The sequence below is a fragment of the Tenrec ecaudatus genome, chromosome 4 (genome assembly GCF_050624435.1).
Source record: "Tenrec ecaudatus isolate mTenEca1 chromosome 4, mTenEca1.hap1, whole genome shotgun sequence".
NCBI classification, from domain to species: domain Eukaryota; kingdom Metazoa; phylum Chordata; class Mammalia; order Afrosoricida; family Tenrecidae; genus Tenrec; species Tenrec ecaudatus.
The window spans coordinates 195,268,540-195,288,803 of NC_134533.1; the positions used below are offsets into that span (position 1 = coordinate 195,268,540).

Genomic DNA, 20,264 nt, shown 5'->3' on the forward strand with positions numbered 1-20,264 from the left:
AGGGCACCTTCAAGGAGCCCTGGTGGCACAGTGGTTATGCACGGGGCTGCTGTTCAAAACCACCAACCCCTCTTTGGGAGAAGGAAGAGGCTTCCTTCTCCTGTAAAGAGTCAGTCTTGGGAACCCACAGAGGAGCATTTGATGGCAGTGAATCTGGAGTTGGAGTTAATGAAGGAGCCGTGTGGTTGCTAGGGTTAAGATGCTAACCCAACAGTCAGAGGTTCAAACCCACGGGCAACGGAGGAGAACGACCAGGCAAACTGCTCCCACAGAGGTTACCGCCTATGAAACCACGGGGGCAGTTCTACTCTGGTCTGTGGAGTCCCTCACTCTGAGTCGGGATCAACTCGATAACGCAAAAATAAACCCTCTGCCTTCAAGTGAACTCTGAATCGTAGCAGCTCCACACGGCAGAGAACTGCCCCCATGGCTTCTCAAACGGCAACTCTACGGGAGTAGGCAGCCTCATCTTTCTCCTGCAGAGCAGTTGGTGGTTGTGAACTGCTGGCCATGTGGTTCCTAGTTGGCTCAAACGGTTATGTGTGACGATTAGTCAAAAGGCTGGCCATTCAGACTCACGGAGAGGTGTTTCCGGAGACAGGCCTGGTGATCTTCTGAAAGCTCACAGCCTTGAAAACCCATCGGGGCAGTTCTACCTGAAGTGGGCATGGGTCAGAGCAGGGTCAAGGGCAGCATATGGGCAACTAGCACCATAGTTAACTAAGGGCACAGTGGCGATTTAGTGTAGAGCTCTCCCTTCTACCTGCGTTCCATTCCAGACCAACATGCCTCATATGCAGCCACCTCCTGCCTGTCAGAGGAGGCTTGGATGTTGCTATGACACCAAACAGGTTTCAGTGAGTCTCCACACTACAACACACAAGGAAGAATGGCCTGGCATTCAACTTCTGAAAATCAATCAATGGGAACGCAACATGACACCATCTGGGCAGGGTCCCATTCTGTTGTGCCTGGGGTCACCAGGAGGGGGGCCCAACTCAATAGCAGTTAACCACCTCGTTACAGATGGGAATGCTGCTCTGCTCAATGTGGTCAACAACTATCGCTAAAATAAATTATTTTCACAGTAAGATACATCACTTAGGATTATGCTGTTTGTTACACAAAAAAAGAAAACAAGGAAATGTTCATTTCTTTAAAAAAATCATTTTATTGGGGGCTCGTACAGCTCTTATCCCATCCATCCATCCATCCATCCATCCATCCATCCATCCATCCATCGTGTCAAGCACATTTGTACATTTGTTGCCATCATCATTCTCAAAACATTTTCTTTCTACTTGAGCCCTTGGTATCAGCTCCTCATTTTTATCCCTTCCTCTACGAACCCTTGAAAATTTAGACATTATTATTTTTTCTTGTCTTATACTGTCTGATGTCTCCCTTCACCCACTTTTCTGTTGTCCGTCCCCCAGGGAGGGGGTTGGGTTATATGTAGATCCTTGTGATCGGTGCCCACATTTTCCCCCCACCTTCCCCTTCCCCTCCTGGTATCACTACTCTCATCATTGGTCCTGAGGTGTTTACCTGTCCTGGACTCCCTGTGTTCCCAGCTCTTATCTATACCTGTGTACATCCTCTGGTCTAGTCAGACTTGTAAGATAGAATTGGGAACATGATAGTGAGGGGAAGAAAGCATTAAAGAGCTACAGGAAAATTGTATGTTTCGTCAATGCTATACTGCCTCCTGACTGGCTGGTCTCTTCCTTGTGACCATTCTGTAAGGGGATGTCCAATTATATAGAGATGGGTTTTGGGTCTCCACTCCACACTCCCCCTCATTCACATTGAAATGATTTTTTGTTCTGGGTCTTTGATGCCTGGTACCTGGTCCTATCAACATTTTATGATCACACAGGCTGGTGTGCTTCTTCCATTGGGCGTTGTTGCTTCTCAGCTAGAGGGCCGCTTGTTTACCTTCAAGCCATTAAGACCCCAGACACTGTATCTTTTAATAGTGGGCTCTAACAGCTATTTTCACATTTGCTTATGCATCCATTTTGTCCTCAGCGATCATGTCGGGAAGGTGAGCATCACAGAGTGCCAGGTTATGAGAACAAAGTGTTCTTGTGTTGAGGGAGTACTGTCCGTCTACTACCTTAATACTAAACCTATAAATATATGCACATAGATCTATTTCCCCATCATCATATATAAATATATTTACATATGTACATGCCTGTATTTAGACCTCTATAAATATCCTCTGCCTACTAATTCTTTCCGCAATTTCCTTTTACTTTCCTCTTGTTCCACTATCATATTTAGGCTTCACTCGTGTTTCGGTAATTCCTCTGAACTACACTGCCCTTGATCAAGCCCTACCAGGCATCTTACACCTTCTTTGTTATCGATTTTAGATCACTTATTGTTTCCTTTGTCCCTGGGTTTGTGGACACCTCCCTTCCTTTCCCCTGCCTCGCCTTCCCCCTGGAAACATCAGTCCAGTTGCTTTCTCCTCTGCATTGTGGAAAGGGCTTGACAATTCTAAAATCTAACTGTTTCCAATAGTCATCACGATCAAAAGTGCCACCTACTGGCAAACACAAGGTATTGTACCATTGTGTGTGGGTGTGTGTGTTGTAAGGAGGTATTATAAAATCTTATTTTGTGAACTATGCTCAGTGATTTCATCTTAATCACCCAGAGCAGTGCAACAAACAAGGGATTTCTAAAATCTTACCTCCTGCAACACGCTAAGAAATAAACAAACAAAACGAGTCCATCATTGTTTTATCTCCACAGGCCAAAAAAATGCAATGAACTCTTTTTGAAACACAGGAACTTCTCAGAAATGCTAAGTACAACTGGTAGCCACGTAATAGAAATCGAAACCAACTGTTCAAAGGAGCCGATCAAATTAATACCTATGATTAACTACGCTGGTCCCACCTTGACCAGACAGTTCAGGCTTTGGAGACACCAGGGAACCTCAAAAAGTGCATGGAAAAATGGAATAAAAAGAATGGTATTCCCGCAATCTTTCTGAAGCCCCAACGTACAGGTAAGGCCTGGATTCAAGGTCCTTGCTGTCCTCTATCTGTGCTAGAGCGTCCAAAGGCCACAGAGATCAGAGAGCTGGTTACAGACTCTGATGAGACGGGACTGGTGGGAGAGAGACAGGTGAACTGAGAACACGAGGAGGACGTAGCAGCCATGCAGACGCTAAGCATTCGGACGGAGGGGTGAGCAAGGACAAAAGGTCCAAACACAGACAACATCCCTGGCACGTGAGAGGCACCCAGGCCAGTGGCTGGAGAGTTCTCACGCTAGCTAGCTTACTGTCATTACGGCCAGTGCCCTGAGCCCATAAACCTCACGCTGTCCGAGGCTACATAAGGCTGGGACTGATGATATGCACGCTTTATGGGCTGCTTGAAGGATGATGATGGCATAATGCATGCCAGGCATTTGGTACGATGTGTAACACATACTGTTGACTATTATTAATTAGTAGTTCACTAGTGGGGTTTCCTTCCATGTTGGATACTGTTATATGGCTCTAAGGAAGTACAGCCACAAAGCTCCTCAGAGACACGGATGGCAAGACTTTGGACATATTGTCAGGAGAGACCAGTCCCTGAAGAAGGATAATGGAGGGACAGCAAAAAAAGAGGAAGTTCCTCAACAAGATAGACTGACACGGTGGCTGTAACAATGAGCTTAGACACAGGCACAGGCAGTGCTTCATTCTGGCGTGCACAGGGTCACTATGGGTCAGCACCGATTTGATGGTACCTAACAGCAACAACATGGTTCAATGGCTGGAAGATTATCAAGGTCGAGAGGAAAACTGCCAGCACCCTTCCGAACATAACTATGACTATTAACTTCAGGCTTCCCAGTGAGTTGTTAGATAGTCCCAAACTGCTTCCCAAAACAACTACCAATTAAAAATATGACAGTATCAATTTCTGACCATTCAAAATGGCTCCTCTTTCATTTGGAGGTACATATGCTCAGCAATCAAGAACTGAAAACAATTCCCACTCTCAGAGTGATCATCAGGACCACAGATTGGTATTGGAGGATCACCCCTGCCACTCTAGTCTCCTAAGCAATAGTCTTATCTCTGACATGTAGGGAAGAGCTACTGAGCTACACTGGCCTTGCTGGAATTTCTCCTTTGCCTAGAAAGATGAAAATCATTCCAGTTAACGCTCAACAAGCTCTAACAAATGTTTCACAGGTGCTAGGTAGATCTCCAAGGAGCCCTGGTGGTGCTGGGTTATGCACTGGCCCGCTAAGCCCACAGTCAGCAGTTCGAATCCACTGGCTGCTCTGCAGGAGAAAGATGAGGCTTTCTGCTCATATAAAGAACAACAACAGCCTCATAAACCCACGGGCCAGTTCCACTCTGTCCCATAGAGTCGATATGAGTCAGAACTGACTCGACAAAAGGGAGTGAGAGGTAGGTCTCCAACTATGCAAACAATGCTGTGGGAGGCTTTTGAAATGGTCTTATAGAAGCTTTTCTTGAATGTAATTTAAAATTTTCTCCCCAACGGTTCTCCTAAGTTTTTAAGCTTTAAAAAGGCCAAACAGGGTGATGTTTCCTCTTAAGATGCACACAATTGGTAACCTTGAGCATAAGGAGGCATGCATCTGCACATCACCTACATGTAATACTAAGCATGATACATGTGATTGCAGAACCACGTCAAACACATCATCCCCATGAAACGGAAGTGTTGGATCTAAACAGGAGCTTCGGCACCATTTCTAGTCCAACGTCTCTTTGTCAGGAGCGGAAATAAAGGCCCTAGAAGGTAGATGACCAGGTTGCCCACAGATTCTGAGTCCAGACTGTGTGCTTCTCAATCCAAAGCTTTTCCACGACATAGTTTCTTCTCTATGAAGATAAGCGAGGTCTGGTTAGCTGGTTCCCATGCATGGCAACCCTAGTATGGCAGAAGAGAAACACTGCTGGGTTCTGTACCCCCTTCAGGATCAGTGGCCTGTTGGCGTCCATTGTTGCCGACACTGGATCAATCCAGCTCATTCGGAACTTGCCTCATTTGTATAAATGCCTAGTTAAGGAGCAACACCAATTGTGCAAAAATAGGCACAAGTGCTGCTCTCAAAATAAACCACCTTATATCTGCATCTCGCCACAAGGTGTATTGAGGTGTTCTGCTGATAACTCTGCCTGCTGATGCCAGCCCTTTTACAACGAGGAGACTGTTAACCAAACATGTAGTTTGTCCCTGGGCTTTGGAGACAACTAGCTTTATGCCCATTTCAAGATTAATCAAGTGAAATAACATTTATACTTGCAGGGTTTCTGAGAGAATGATACTAAGCACAATGCCTAGCACATAGCAAACGCCCAATAATAGCGAATATTATTACTGCTAAACATATCGTGGTTATTAGCGATGTTCTATGCATGGCAGATTTGGGTCTAAAACTCCATCTCTGCCTTCCAGGCCTTGCCCCCTTCTGCAACACAGTTTAGCGCATTATAGAATACTGGTACCGCTGTGAGCAAAGCATTGAGCTGACCACAAGGTACATGGTTCGAACCCACCAGTTGCTCCGCAGGACTCCCACAAACATTGAAAGGTTCAGAAACTCAGGGGGGGGGGGGTCAGTTCTATTCCGTCTAATACGTTTGCTGAATCGGAATCAACTCGATGACAGTCTGTGAGAGGAAAAGGCAAAAAAGTTCCGTGCAGTAGCTGCTCCACAGGAAAATAAAGGCGAGACAGCCGGCTTTGTAAGGATTTGGAGTCTCAGGAACTAGGCTTTCGGGGCAGTTCAGCTCTGTCCCCGGGGTAGCTAAGGGTGGAACCGAAGCGACAGCACTTACAGGGCGAGGGGCAAGGAGGCGGAAGGTACCTGAAAAGTCGAGCGCAGTCAAGAACTTTGGCAAACTGGAGGTTGCACTGAAGCCAGGCTCCCTCGGTAAATTGAAATGCAGAGAGATTTGGGTCAGCTATCGGAGCAAGAGGTCGAGCTCTCCTGCCGCCGTCTCACTTCAAGCCAAGAGGTGTCCCCTTCCCCGAAGGTACTCAGTGCCAGGCCGATGCTACCTAGTGCCGGCTGCAACCTGCAGCCACGTCCGTTGAGGGCTTACCTGACACCGTCGGACCAGAGGAGGAGAGATGAGCACGGCGGTGACAGGTTCCCACGCTGCCACCATGACCTAGCTTGCTCGCAGACCCGGACCAGATTCTACCGGCGACTCCGAAATGACGTGACAGCAGCGCGAGCGATCCTCGCAGCCTATTGGTCGCTGCTGTCCAGTAGGAGAGCTACGCATGACGCTACGGACCCGGTAGTCCCGCCTATCTTGTGTCTCCGCCCCTCAGTTTAGCCGTTTCCACGGTGACCGCTACCGGTCACCCACTTGGCTTCCGCATCCGGAGTTGCGTCATTTTCTAGGCGCCGGGAGTGGCCGTCCTGCCTCTGGACGTGGTCGACGGCGCCCTGCCGGGTGGTGGCGAAGGCCGCGTGAGACAACTGGGCGACCGACGGCCCACTTGTTGACCCCGGTGGTCATGGCAGTGTTCCACGACGAGGTGGAGATCGAGGACTTCCAATACGACGAAGATTCGGAATCCTATTTCTACCCCTGCCCGTGTGGCGACAACTTCTGTATCACCAAGGTAACGTGCAGAGGCCCGCCCCGAGCCGGCGCGCGTTGGGTCGGCTGAGTGTTTCGTGCCCGTTCCGTCGCTGTGGAGGCTCTGGGCCACCCAGGCTCTGTTGATGCTCTTTCTGCGGCCCGCCGGTTTATATGCTCCACGATCTGGACGTGCGAACGCACCCCGTGCTGGCCTCCCAGCAGTGCGGGGTGGGCGTACGGAACTTCCTTCCCGGGATTCTTTTTTGGGAGATGGGGCGCGGTTTTGCCTCTCCAGGGGTTTTGAGCCCATCTTCCCGGGTGTTTGTGTGACGCTTTAGGGGAAATGCTGTTGGTCTTTCTTGCGGTGGTCTCTTGTCCGTCCTACGCCCTGGGTCGAAGGCAGGCCCCCAAAGGAATTTATTAATACAGGTGGGAGGGGTGTCCGGGGAAGATGGAGACTGGACGACGGCTGACCACGTGGTGTTTGATTTTGTTTTAGGAGGATTTGGAGAATGGGGAAGACGTGGCAACGTGTCCTAGCTGTTCCCTCATTATAAAAGTGATTTATGACAAAGTAAGGACGCTAATTACAGGAGGAGGGTGGGGGTTTGTAAGGCTTGGCAGAGACGTTACCGTGACATGAATGTTTTTGTGATAGTATTAGGTAAAGTGCTGTTTTTTAAAACAAAAATTTTTAAGACATTAATAACTTTCTTGTAAATTGAAATTTAACTTAACTAGAGTATTACTTCATTTAGTCTAATGAAAATGTATTACTTATTAAGTAAGTAAAAACATAATCTTAAAAATCCATTGCTTTCAAGCCGATTCCAACACATAGCAACCCTATTGGACAGAGTAGAACCGCCCCACATTGGACTACTAACCTTCAGGGTCTGCAGTTCGAAACCAGGAGCCTCGCTTTGGGAGAAAGTTGAGAGTAGCTGGTGGGCTCCAGCCACAGAAATTTATTTGTTTATCAGGGAGCACTTAACCAGTGTGCCACTGAGACCCCCTGCAATTGCTTATTAAGTGGAAGAAAAATAGTTATAAAGATTATTTGACAGCCTTTATAATTTTTCTAAGAATCCCTGGTAGTGCAAAAAGCTGGTGTCTCTATAGGGTCCTGTGGGTTGGAATTGACTTTTTTTTAAATTTGTGAATTAGATGGCAGTTTACATTTCAGGTGATCATTTTCGTACTCAACAACGTAAACAACTTATCACATCTCCCAATAGCTTGCCCTGTCACCTACTCCCTTTTTTCACTCCTCGAGTGTTTTCTTCCCCTTCCTCCTAGTTAACACGGTCTACTCTCCAGCCTGTTGCTTCCTCTTCCCTCCTTTTCCCTCCCACCCTCAGTAACCATAGAAGGGTGTGTCATTTGATAGGAAAACCTTTGTCTTGGTTTTTTGTTTTATAATCATGGTCTTATACAATATTTGCCCTTTCGAGATTGATTAACCTCTCTCAGCATGTCTTCCAAATCCATTCATGTCATGAGGTATTTTAACAGTTTTGTCATTATTGTGTAGTAATGCCTAGTATTTTGTTGTGTGGGTTGAAATAAATTACGGCCATGGGTTTGGCTTGGTTTTCTTATTCCTTAAAGAGCCCTGGAGGTTCAGTGGTTAAGTGCTCAGCTGCTGTCGAAAAGTCTGCAGTTGAAACCAGCAGCGGAGAGAAGACCTAGCGGTCCACTCTCAAAGAGTCCAGACCTGGACACACTCTGAGGCGGTTCTGCTTGTCCTATAGGCTCACTCTGAGTTGAAGCTGAAGAGAACAACTGTCTAGTTTTTCTTGCCTGTTAGTACATAAAGAGCCACTTGCCATCAAATATATTTCAACTGTGGTTGCCTCATAGAGAACTGTGCTTCTCAGGGCTGTAAATGACTGGGATTTGGGTTGTGGGGGGAAGGGGTGGGGGTTGTGACATTGTTAGTGGCTGTCCAGTTGATGCCAACTCAGGGCTACCCCGTGTGTGCAGAGTGGAAGCATAGGAGTGTGTGCCGTCGGGCTTTCATGACTGTGGCTTTCAGAAGCAGATCGCCAGGCCTGTCTACTGAGGTGTCTCTAAAAGGGACTTCACTGTTGGCCTTTCAGCTAATAGTCGAGTGTTTAACTGTTTCGACCCCCAGGGTTGCCCTGATTTGTGCACATCATACCCCCCACCCTCTACCCCCACTGCCGTCAAGTCCATTCTGACTCACAGCAACCCTGTACACCGTTTCCAAGGCGATATGTCTTCATGGAATCAACAGCATCTTCTTCATTCCACAGAGTAGATGGTGGATTTGAACCGCCTACCTTGCAGTTAGCAGTCTAGGGCTTAAATGACAGTGTCACCTTAGCTCCTTGGTATATACATAGATTCTCCACTATCCTTTTTTTTTTAAGATAAAATTCATAGTTACTCTTTTACAATATCATTTTGGTGTGAATTAATGGCTTTTGGTCACAGAAAACAAAATTAATGTTATCATTGCCAGCTATATTCCCAATTTCTGGTCTGCTACGGTATGGAGGTTTACAAAACTCCTAAATAAAGCTTAAGATGCTTAAGATTGAATTCTACAAGGAGTTTGTGATAGCCGAGAGCCTCTTGGGAAAAGTAGGTTAATCCGAGCCATCATTTAGACACTGAATGATTGGTTCCTTTATTTTTCACTTAACCAGCCTGGGCTGTGGACCACAGCCTTCACTGAGTTTGTTTCAGTGAGCCAACGAAACAAAATCCCGACTATTATGGAACTTAGAATCTAGAGGAGGAGGAGGCAGACAAACAAGCAGACTAAGTAAATGATGTGTGGTTTATATGAAGTACAATCTGCCTTAACAAATAGAGACTAGGGTAAGGGAGATCAGGAGTGTTGGGCTGGGAGGAGACCTGGGTGTAGGTTGCAATTTCAAATACGTCTGAGCAAACATTTGAAGGAGGTGAGGGAGCCAGCAGGCACCCAGGGACAGCGGGGCAGCATGCAACCAAGGGATAGTCACTGGAAAAGCCCTAAGGCAGGAAGAGGTGAGGGTTTATTTTTCCTAGCAACAGCAAAGATGCCTGTCATCTTCTCAGTTTTTACCCAGAGCCATCTTCCATGAAGCTGTCTTTTACTCTAAAGCATTGCTCTCAGAAACCCTAAGGGCAGTTCTACTCTCTCCTGTAGGGTCTCTGAGCCGGTCTAAGCAGAGCAGAGTCAGTGAAGGTGAGAATAGTCGAAAATGAAATCAAGGTCTGGGGCAGATCTCAGAGATGTTTGTGGGCCACTTTAAGGACTTGGGCTTATTCTGGGAATGGTATAGGGAGCTGTACTCGAGGGTTTATGAAATCAAGTGTGCCCTAACCTGACTTGAATTTTACAGAGATGGTCATGGGGCTCTGCTGAAGGAGGAAGGATAGAAGCAGAAAAATCAGCAGACTCTTAAACTAATCAAGGAAGGAAAGGAGATGGTGGGGGAACTATTGGATTCTGGATTCTTCTTGGAGCCTGAGGGTTTTGTTACTCATTGGAGTTGGGGTGTGAGAAGAGTCAAGGAAGATGTCAGCATTGATGGCCTTCGTATTGGAAAGATGAAGAGGGAGGTAACTACAAGTGTTGGTGATGGAAATAGGGCAACCAAGAGTAGGAATTTGTGTTGAGCAGCCTTGTAAAGTGGAGAAGTCTATTTGTTATCCATAGTTAGGAGCAGCAGAATGTCCCCACCCAAAAGAAGACAAACCCACTGTTGAGTTGATTCCCACTCACAGACACCATATAAGACAGAGGAGAACAACCCTTTCGGGTTTCTTAGATGAATTCTTTCTTGGAATAGAAAGCCTCATCTTTCTTCTATGAAGCAGCTGGTGAGTTCAAACTGCTGACCTTGAGGTTGGCAGCCCAACCCCCACTACAAATCCAAGGCTCCTGTAGAAATGTCCCCAGACATTGCCACATGTTCCAGGAAGCGAGGAAGGGGGAGGACAGCAAAGGCCCCCTGACACTGACCCACACGAGGTATTTTGTTGCCAGTAGACCAGGAATCTCAGGTGCTGTCCCCGAGTGAGAGAAGGGGGCGCCCTATTCTTTTGAATTTCTAAAGATTGAAGTAAAGAAGCTTTAGTGATCAATCCAGAGACTTAAAAGATCTGACATGTCCTTTAAATGTGATCTTAAGAAATGGGTGCTCTTACTGAAGATGGGAAATTTTATGTATAAAATAAGGTCAAACCAAAACACTCAAACCCATTGCCATCCAATCAATGCCAACACATAGCGGCCTAGGGGGTAGGGTGGAACTGTCCCTGTGGGTGTCCAGAACTAACATTTTTTAAATCATTTTATTGGGGTATCATACAGCTCATCACAATCCATACATACATACATTGCGTCAAGCACATTTGCCCATTCGTTACCCTCATCATTCACAAAACATTTGTTCTCCACGTAAGCCCCTGGCTTCAGCTCCTCATTTCCCCACCTCACAGCTCCCTCCTCCCTCATGAGCCCTTGATAATTTGCAAATTATTATTTTGTCATATCTTACGCTGTCTGACATCGCCCTTCACCCATTTTTCTGTTGTCCATCCCCCAGGGAGGAGGTTATGTAGATCTGTTACCCCTTTCTACCCCACCCTCCCAGTATCGACACTCTCACCGCTGGTCCTGAAGGGATCATCCATCCTGGATCCCCGTGTTTCCAGTTCCTATCTGCACCAGTGTACATCCTCTGGTCTAGCCAGATTTGTAAGGTAGAATTGGGATCATGATAGTCGGGGAAGTGGGGCGCAGGGGGAAGGGAAGCATTAAAGAACTAGAGGAAAGTTGTATGTTTCACTGTTGCTACACTGCACCCTGACTGGCTTTTCTCCTCCCCACGACCCTTCCCTAAGGGGATGAGTCTGCTGAGGTAAGCTTTAAAAAAAAATGCAAAAGGGGTGTAGGGAAAAAGCTGCTGTGTACAAACATTCCTGGGGCAAGGACCAGGACTAATTCATTCTGGGAGTCGACAGCCTTGTCTTTCTCCCAAGGAGCGGCTGGTGGTTTCCAACTGCTGACCTTGCAGCTGGCAGCCCAATGCATAACCACAATGGCACCAGGGCTCCTATGAGAGAAGCGCTGTGGAATAAATAGGAATTCAGGCCTAAAAATTGACAGCCGTGGACTCAGGTGCTGACATTGCCTAAGGATGTGGTGGCACAGCTTAGAGCAATTAAATTAACAGAGCTCTAGCGATTCTTTGCCAGAACGGAAGTTCAGTATTGATGCATTTGTGACATGAAAACGCAGCAGTTAATGTCATTTCTCATTCTCTTAGGATCAGTTTATGTGTGGAGAGACCGTCCCTGCCCCTTCCACCAACAAAGAATTGGTTAAATGCTGATGCAGGACTGGGGGATCTAAATCTTGACCAGTTGGGAATGAACCAAGATGGAAAAACCAAATGCCAGATGCAGTTACCAGCCTCTTCCTGCGGACCCTGTTGTGGTTTGCTCTACTTATCGACTATGGGTTCTTTCCCTCAAGGGCCAAGTTCATCGCCAATTAAAGAAGCCAGCCATGGCATGCTGTGTTTCCTTTTCTCTCGCATAGCCTTGAATTGCAAATGCTCTCAATAGCATCTACCTCAAAGTCATGTGTGTGTGGTCTTTAACGAAAAAGGGATTGTCCTTTTGGCTTAGTAATTAAGACTCTTAAAGTTAGTCCTTCCTTTGAAATTTGGCATCACCTTTCCTGTTCTAAATGAAAAGAATATTCGTTTCCTCAGCAGGACTGCACTTTTCTGTTGCTACACCAAGCTAGCCTCCTTCCTTTCGTCCTCCTTAACATGTTCACAGTCGTCAGCCAGCCCTGGCTTTTGTGCTTCCTGTGTGGAGGGCTGGGCATGATATTATCCACGCCCACTACTGTCAGGTTGATGCGAAGACAGAGTAGAACTGCCCTATGGGGCTTCTAAGGCTGTAATCTTTACAGAGCTGACGGCCGCATCTTCTCCCATGTAGCTTGTGGATCTGAACCCTGACCTTTCTGTTAGCTGTTAACTACTGCACCACCAAGAAAATACAGCGAGCTCATGACTTCTCCAGAACTAAAAGTTAGTTGAATAAGAAAGAAAAGTCAAAAGTGAAATGATCAAAGACTACGGAGTGTTCTTGTCAATGATCCATAAGTTTTTTTTTTTAACTCAAGACAAGATAAGAAGACAAACAGCCAAGGGAGGACAAAGAGGAAGGAACAAAAGGTGCCAATGGAGTGAGTGAAGTGCTGAGCGGTCCTGACAGATCGGCGGGCAACTATTATTTCTGTGTCTGGACTTTTTCTCCTTGCATTTTATTTTATTGTTTTCAAGAAAGCTAATGAAGCTGCACCGCAGGTGGAGGTGGACGTGTTTATGTCTGGTGGGAGTGCGTTCAGAAATGGTGGGTTATCCCTCATGAAAGGGAGAGCACCTATGATAACAATGTTAAGATGAGCTTGGCAGACAGGAGGCCTTTTCTGCCTGGATGTGTCATGGAGGCACAGTTAATGGGCCACCATTACAATTTGCAGCCAAACCAGACATAAACTCAGAGAAATAGAAATGCATAAAGATAGGCCGTCAGCCTGCCTTCCCCGCAGTGATGAGAGAGTAGTGAGAAATAAATTGTATCTGGAAATTTGAAAATTACCTTCATGAGATGTATACATTTGTGGTGTTTTTGCAGTTTGTTTCTGCATTATTGTCTAGCACAATGTTAGGGAAAGACCCCTGCAACTAGAGAGGAGAATGGCCTGCCAGAAGGTGAACATTCTGTAATGGATGGATAGTGTGGTACCCACACTCGGGGGGCAGGGAGGGGGATTTAAATTAAAGCAAGTGTATGGCCTTGTTTGCCTTGCCAACTGCATGGCGACATGTAGTCATTAGGCGGAGACAATCGATCATTGGAAGTTGTATGCTAGAATGGGATGTTACAGGAAGCATCTTCTGGCATATTCTTGATGGGATGAAAAATCTCATTGCCACATGGACACTCACACCCAGAAGTCATCTACAACTGCTCTGCCGGAGCTGTTGGAACCAGTGACTGCTCCAGTGAACCAGCAGGATGAGTGATGATGAACTGGAATGAGCCGTCAGGAGAAATGAACTCAAATGCTAATGGTTTTATGGTGTGGATAACGTGTTTCTTCGGCTGATGTGAATTTCACACAAGAAGAAGCACCCTCAGTGTATGTCTATTCTGAGCTTCAAACAGGAAGAAAAGTTGCCCCAGACCCAACATGCCTGGAGAAAAGCATAAACAATGGGAAGGTTTTTTGTCTCCAGTGCATCCAAGTCACCAAGTTTCTGACTTACAAAAAAGACCCTTTCAAGATACACTCCATCCCTTGTTAAGCAGAAAATGGAACCAGGGTCTCTCGAGATAGGAACTGCAGGGGCTTCTTTAACTGTTCTTGGTGCACCTCTGTCTGATTTATAATCCAAGCTCCGTCTCCTGCTGGTGTTTGTGAGCCTTGGCAAGGCTGGTGGATCCTTCATCTGTACCATTAGTGGCCTGGATCAGGTGGTTTCCAAGGTGTGAGTTCTGTCTTGTTGCCAGCTTGCAGAAACTGAAATGGCAATTAAAACTCAAGTGATTTTAATTCATGGTTCACAGTGAACGACACTATTCTTCCATATTTAGAGCTTGAACATTAGAACGTCAGCTGATTCTACACACCCAGCAGCATTCTTCTTGAGAAGTGCCCAACATCGTTTTTCGGACTAGAAACATTAATTTATTACCTGGATAAAGTCTACAGGCATGCTAAATAAAGATCACGTAAATCCATTTATTGTCGTGTCATTTGTAGGTAAATACCAGCACCCTGAATGGAAGGGTTTTGATGTCATTGTACATCAGGTAGCAGTCTCTGAACTTGCTTTGGGCACGGTAAGTAGGTTTCTGGTTTGAATAGAGTTTTTAAATGTAGAAGAACTAGCCACTGTCCTGGGGAGAAAAACGCTTTGAGTCAAGTAGCAGTGTGGCAAGGATACATGGTATTTTCCCATCAGTCATTCATAAGGCTCGTGATGAGTCCCAGCTCCGGTCTGCGCAGTGTGACTTTGCCCCTCCACTATGACTTGCACTAGGGACTTAAAATATTCTTTTATCTCTGTACCTTGACCTGTGAAAAGTAGACCATAATAGTGCCTCTTTCAGGGGGTTGCTCCGTGCATTCATTCGGCAAATACTTGGAGCATTGCCGCATGGTAGGCATGAGTTATGGCAAGGAGACAGTGGGTGCTTAGGACCCAGAAGGAGATGAGCCAGTTGTGCTTCAAGAGCACTTGCGGCAGGTGCCATTATCAAGGCTGGCCCTTTCTCTGAACTGAAGCATGAGAATAAGCGCCTTGTGAAACTTGTCAATTAAACCTGCCATCAAGTCGATTTTTAATTCTCAGGCATACACATTTTCCAAGTCTTTACGGGAGCAGCCTCATCTTTCTCCCATGGAGTGACTGGTGGGTGTGAACACCCAAGCTTTTGCAGGTATCAGCCCCAGACTTCTTAATAGTAAATAAGCTCAAAAACAAGCAAACCATTCCTGTCGTTGGTTTCAACTCATAGTCACCCGATACTAGGGAAGAGTAGAGCTGCCTTTAGGGTTCTTCAAGGCTGTACTTTGGAAGCAGACCACCACCACTTTGTCCCATGCACGGCTGGGGGGTTCAAACCACTGACGTGACCAGCTGAGTGCTTAGCTGAAAACCAAACTCCGCCACCGAGTTGATGCCAACTCAAATCCCGAAAGACAGGGTGGAGCTCCCTCATGAGTTTCCGAGGCGCTAACTGTAGGAAGTAAGAGAGCCCTGTCTTCCTCTCAAGGAGCTGCTAGTGATTTTGAACTGCTGATTTTACCATTAGCAGCCCAACAAGTAGCCACTGCGCCCCCAGAACTCAGCTAGTATGTAACTCATGCTTCAATTTGTGAAATGAGCTAGTGACTCCAAAACAGTGTGATTACTATCGTGATAGTACACATGAAAGAGGGTTAACTACTACAATTTGAAAAGGAATTCAACATTTTGAACTTTGGCAGCATTCTTACAGTAAGTCTGGTGAGAAATTACTGAATTCCCCTATTCCCAACTACTGAATTACCAAGGGTAGGGCCCCAGCCATTTGTATTTTAAGCCTACAGTAGGTGAATAGCTAAAGCGTGAAAACCTTAACAGGTCTAGAAGTGGTTCTCAAACTTGGCAGCATATCCAAGTCATCTGAAACTCAAATTCTGCCATCATGTCTATTCGGATCCCTAGGACAGAGTAGAACTGACCTGTCTGTTTCTGAGACTGCACATATTTATAGGAATAGAAAGTCTCACCTTTCCACCCATGAGTGGCTGGTGGTTTTGTACTGACTTTTCCTTTAGCAGCCCAATGAGTAGCCAAGGCTCAGTGGGGTTAAGCTCCAGAGAGTGACTTAATTGGGATGGAGTACATGGTGGGCACCTGGATTTTGTTAAGTTCCCTGGTCATTCTAAATACAGCCAAGGTGGAGGACACTAGCTAGGAAAACAGAAGGGGTTTCAGAAGCACCAAGAAGAGGGGAATTGAACTGACTAAAACGTCGCACCTGCTATGCCCAGGGAACGAGGGTGGGCTCAGCTGGCCACACACTTGGCATTCAGGCATGCAATAATATAACCAGCAGGAAGAGCCACCAATCGGGCCGACCTCTGGACTGTGGCCCTTACATACAGACCATCGCTTGTTACCAGCACATACTCGGGGTGCTAATTACACAGCTTCCCCAAGGGACGGCTTCTGCAGGTGTAAGTGATTAGACTTCATTTAACTCCATTTGGGGACGCCTGCCATCCCCTGCTCACAAAACAAATTGCTCATGATTACATATTTGACTGGAAAATCTTTTTAAAAATTATTCCTTGTTAGGAGTTTAAATCAAAGAGCATGTAAAAAAAGAAACGCACAGTTTAAAAACACCGTCCCCTGGCTCCATCAAATGCTGAGCGTAAGGGAGGAAAGCTGTAGCCCGTATGTACTCATAGACTGTGAGCTCGGTGTAGAACTCGGAGAAACACAAGTCTTTATAGAGAGCTGCTTCCTTGGGTGGTGCCAAAAGGTGAGCACGCGACTACTAATGGAAAGATTGGGTTCGGCCCTCCCCAGAGGCCCTCAGAAGACCGGCCTGTCCATCTGTCTCTGCAAGGGAAACCCAATGGAGTGCTGTCGTGCGGAGCAGGTCCATGTGCTTTAAGGATGTGCGAGCATTAACGAGAACGCTTGAAATATATCTGCGCTTTGGCGTAACAGGAGAGGGCAGTGCATTTTTAAAGTATTCTCTAATTTCCGTACCTGTTGTTTGTCTTTAGTGACATTGCCCCCGTCACTGAGTTTAAGGTCATAAACAATACGAAGCTACTATAGTAAAGTTAACTTTATGTATTAGCCTCCGATTTTATGTCTTAGACATTCATTGTCTGGGGTAGAATTTTTACATGTTAATAAATTTTCTGAAAATAAATAAATAAATAGATTTTCTGATTTTCACATACTATTCATTTAAAATGTTAAAAAAAAAACACACCAAAAAACTGTCGTGGATGAACAGTCCACTACTGCTTTCTGACTATGATAGTTTTGTGGTGCTTGAAACAATTGTGTTTAATTCTTTGCTTTAACTCTTAGCGATATTTTATTATTGCTTGCGTTGACTTTCTTTTCTCCACCTAGCAGAGCTCGTTGTTTATACAAACCTCCAAGACTCATTTTCTCTCTGATTTGTTTTCTCATTAATCTTTCTCTCAAAATCTTTTCCTCATACACTCTTTCCATTAGTGTCTCTCCTTTACCGCTCTCTCTCTGTCTTGCCACCTCTCATTCTATTTCTCTCAAGCCTTCTACAACTTACTCAAATTTCATATTCTGACATACTCAGGCATCCTATTTTAAATACATGTTTAAAAAAACATGTATTACCAGTCATTTTTTCTTTCTTGTATTTCATACCATGCTAATACTTTCAACTTGGTTCTTAAGGTGATTAAGCATTTTAAGTGAATCAGCAAAGTGGAACTTATGCCCATGGTCAACTTACGATAATCATTCTTAAAAATGAGGTCACAGCATCCGCGTTCTGCAGACCCAACACCCATCTCGGTGTCTGCAGCCTCCTCCACTTCCTTCCTGGGTGATGCGAACCAGTGGCCAGAAATCCATCATTGCCAGAGAGATCCTCAACTCCCATGGAAATCCCACCATTGAGGTTGATCTGTACACCGCCAAAGGGCTCTTCAGACCTGCCATGTCCATTGGTGCCTCAACTGGGATCTACGAGGCCCTGGGACTCCAGGACAATGATAAGACCCAGTTTCTGGGCAAAGGTGTCTCAAAGGCTGTTGAGCACATCAATGGAACAATTGCGCCTGCCCTGGTTAGCAAGAAACTGGATGTTATGGAACAGGAGAAGATCGCAAGCTGATGATTGAGGTAGATGAAACAGAATAAATAAAAATTTGGTGCAAATGCCATTTTGGGCGTGTCCCTCGCTGTGTGCAAGGCCAGAGCTGTTGAGAAGGGAGTCCCCCTGTACCGTCACATTGCTGACTTGGTCGGCAATTCCCAAGTTATCCTGCCCGTTCCTGCTTTCAGTGTGATCAACGGCGGCTCCCACGCCGGCAACAAGCTGGCCATGAGGAGTTTGTGATCCTCCCCGTCGGAGCAGCCAACTTTAAGGAGGCCATGTGCCTCGGGGCCAAGGTGTACCGCAACCTGAAGAACGTCATCAAGGAGAAGTGCGGCAAGGATGCCATCCATGTCAGGGATGAAGGCATATTTGCCCCTGACATCGTGGAGAACAAAGAAGCCCTGGAGCTGCTGAAGAATGCTATTGGGAAAGCTGGTGACACCAACAAGGTGGTGATTGGCTTGGACGTAGCTGCCTCCGAGCTCTTCAGGTCTGGGAAATATGACCTAGACTTCAAGTCTCCTGATGACCCCAGCAGGTACATCTCACCTGCCCAAATGGCAGACCTGTACAAGTCCTTCATCACAGACTACCCAGTGGTGTCTATTGAAGACCCCTTCGACCAGGATGACTGGGACGCTTGGGCAAAGTTCACTGCCAGTTCAGGGATCCAGGTGGTAGGGGATATCTCACAGTGACCAACCCAAAGTGAATCACCAAGGCCGTGGGCAAGAAGTCATTCAACTGCTTCCTGCTTAAAGTGAACCAGATCGGCTCCATAACCGTGTCTCTGCAAGCGTGCAAGCTGGCCCAGTCCAATGGGTGGGCGTCATGGTATCTCATCATTCTGGGGAGACCGAGGATACTTTCATTGCTGACCTGATGATGGGACTGTGCACCGGACAGATCAAGACTGGTGCACCGTGCCGATCTGAGCGCCTGGCCAAGTACAAGCAGATCCTCAGAATTAAAGAGGAGCTGGGCAGCAAGGCCAAGTTTGCTGGTCAGAAGTTCAGAGATCCCCTCGCCAAATAAGCTGGGCAGGCAGACCTCTGGTTGTCCCTCCCCCAAGCCTGTCGGCATTCTCTCCGCTTCCTTAGAGCTGCCCGCAGCCGAGCCAGACCATCTAGACACCTGTTGGAACCCCAGCTTTGTGATCCTATGACATCCCAACTCCTCGCCCTTCTCTAGAGCTTTCCCACCAAGTGTCCCATGTCATCCCAAGGTGTCAACAGGCAAAATCCCCTGTGGTTTTGTTTGCAAAATAAACATCAGTGACCTCTAAAAAAAAAGAAAGAAGAAGAAACACTTGGGAATTAGCTATAAAAGTAATGCAAAGTCAAAGTTAATTAAAACAAAACTAAATATTTCTAGCATCGTAACCTTATTTACAAAGAGCTTTAGATAGAATGTATAATATTGAAAATAAGTCATGATATACTACAAATATACTTAAGATGGTCAAGTCTCTAAACATGTGAATAATAAAATTATGTGGGTAAATGATGTGAATTCACCAGTATTTGATACCATTTACTTTGATGATGCTAGATTCAAAGAAAATAAGACTTGCAATTGAAATAATAAATTCATGATATAATATTGTGTGCTTGTTTGAAAAATTAAAATAAAAAAACAAATCAGTGCCATTGAAATGCTGGAAAAAAATACCACAAAGGGTATTTTATATATATATATATATTTGGTATTTTGGTTTTGTTGTTTTATCTTTAACAAGACAGAAATTCATTTTCTTAACTGTTTAAGAAGATAGAAGTTCAAATCCAGTGTACCAGTTCTAGAGGACGACTTCCTCTGTTGGCAGTAAGGGCAGACCTTGTGACCTGTCTTCCGGTGGGCCTGCCATTCCTTGGCGATCTCCATGCATCCAGGCATCAATCTTCCCGAGTCTGGGAGAATCTCAGTTGTAAACCGAGAACTGGGAAGAGAGTGTATGTGGACAGATTCTCTATGCTCATAGTTAAGAGTTTGGGAGGCAGACTCTGGTGGAGGGAGGCCTTCACAGTTGTGGGTTGGAGATGAATCCCATCACATTCCCCTGACTAAAAATCATCCCCGCAATCCCTCCCCATAATAGTGCTACTCTTAAGATGCTTCTTACAAGCAAGCACGTGACGCTTACTCTACACTTGTAGGTTATCTACCTGAAGGTCCTCTGCCATCCAGAGCCAGCAGACTGTTGCCCCGCCCCCCACCACTTGCCTTCTGATAAGGATCATAG

The 20,264-nt window shown here is 46.0% G+C and overlaps 2 protein-coding genes and 1 pseudogene across 11 annotated transcripts in view; 2 read left to right on the top strand and 1 right to left on the bottom strand.

Moving 5' to 3' along the window:
- Nucleotides 1-6,526, bottom strand: part of OXNAD1 (oxidoreductase NAD binding domain containing 1) — a 43,697-nt gene extending 37,171 nt beyond the window's left edge. Inside the window, exons 1-3 of the mRNA XM_075547893.1 lie at nucleotides 6,500-6,526; nucleotides 6,363-6,453; nucleotides 6,101-6,262 (exon numbers count right to left, since the gene is read on the bottom strand). Coding sequence (XP_075404008.1) covers nucleotides 6,101-6,262; nucleotides 6,363-6,453; nucleotides 6,500-6,526 — 280 coding nt within the window. The remainder of the gene's footprint in view (nucleotides 1-6,100; nucleotides 6,263-6,362; nucleotides 6,454-6,499) is intronic.
- Nucleotides 6,396-20,264, top strand: part of DPH3 (diphthamide biosynthesis 3) — a 219,553-nt gene continuing 205,684 nt past the window's right edge. For 8 of the 10 annotated variants that reach the window (XR_012784012.1, XR_012784011.1, XR_012784013.1 and 5 more), the window contains exons 1-2: nucleotides 6,396-6,632; nucleotides 7,092-7,166. Coding sequence is in view for 2 of the 10 variants with exons in the window: in XM_075547179.1 (XP_075403294.1) it covers nucleotides 6,525-6,632; nucleotides 7,092-7,166; nucleotides 11,884-11,949 (249 nt within the window). In the remaining 8 variants the exon portion in view is untranslated. Of the gene's footprint in view, nucleotides 6,633-7,091; nucleotides 7,167-11,883; nucleotides 14,391-20,264 lie in introns of those variants that run through there. The other 2 variants (XM_075547179.1, XM_075547180.1) reach the window with 2 other exon arrangements.
- Nucleotides 17,602-19,335, top strand: LOC142447259 (alpha-enolase pseudogene; annotated as a pseudogene).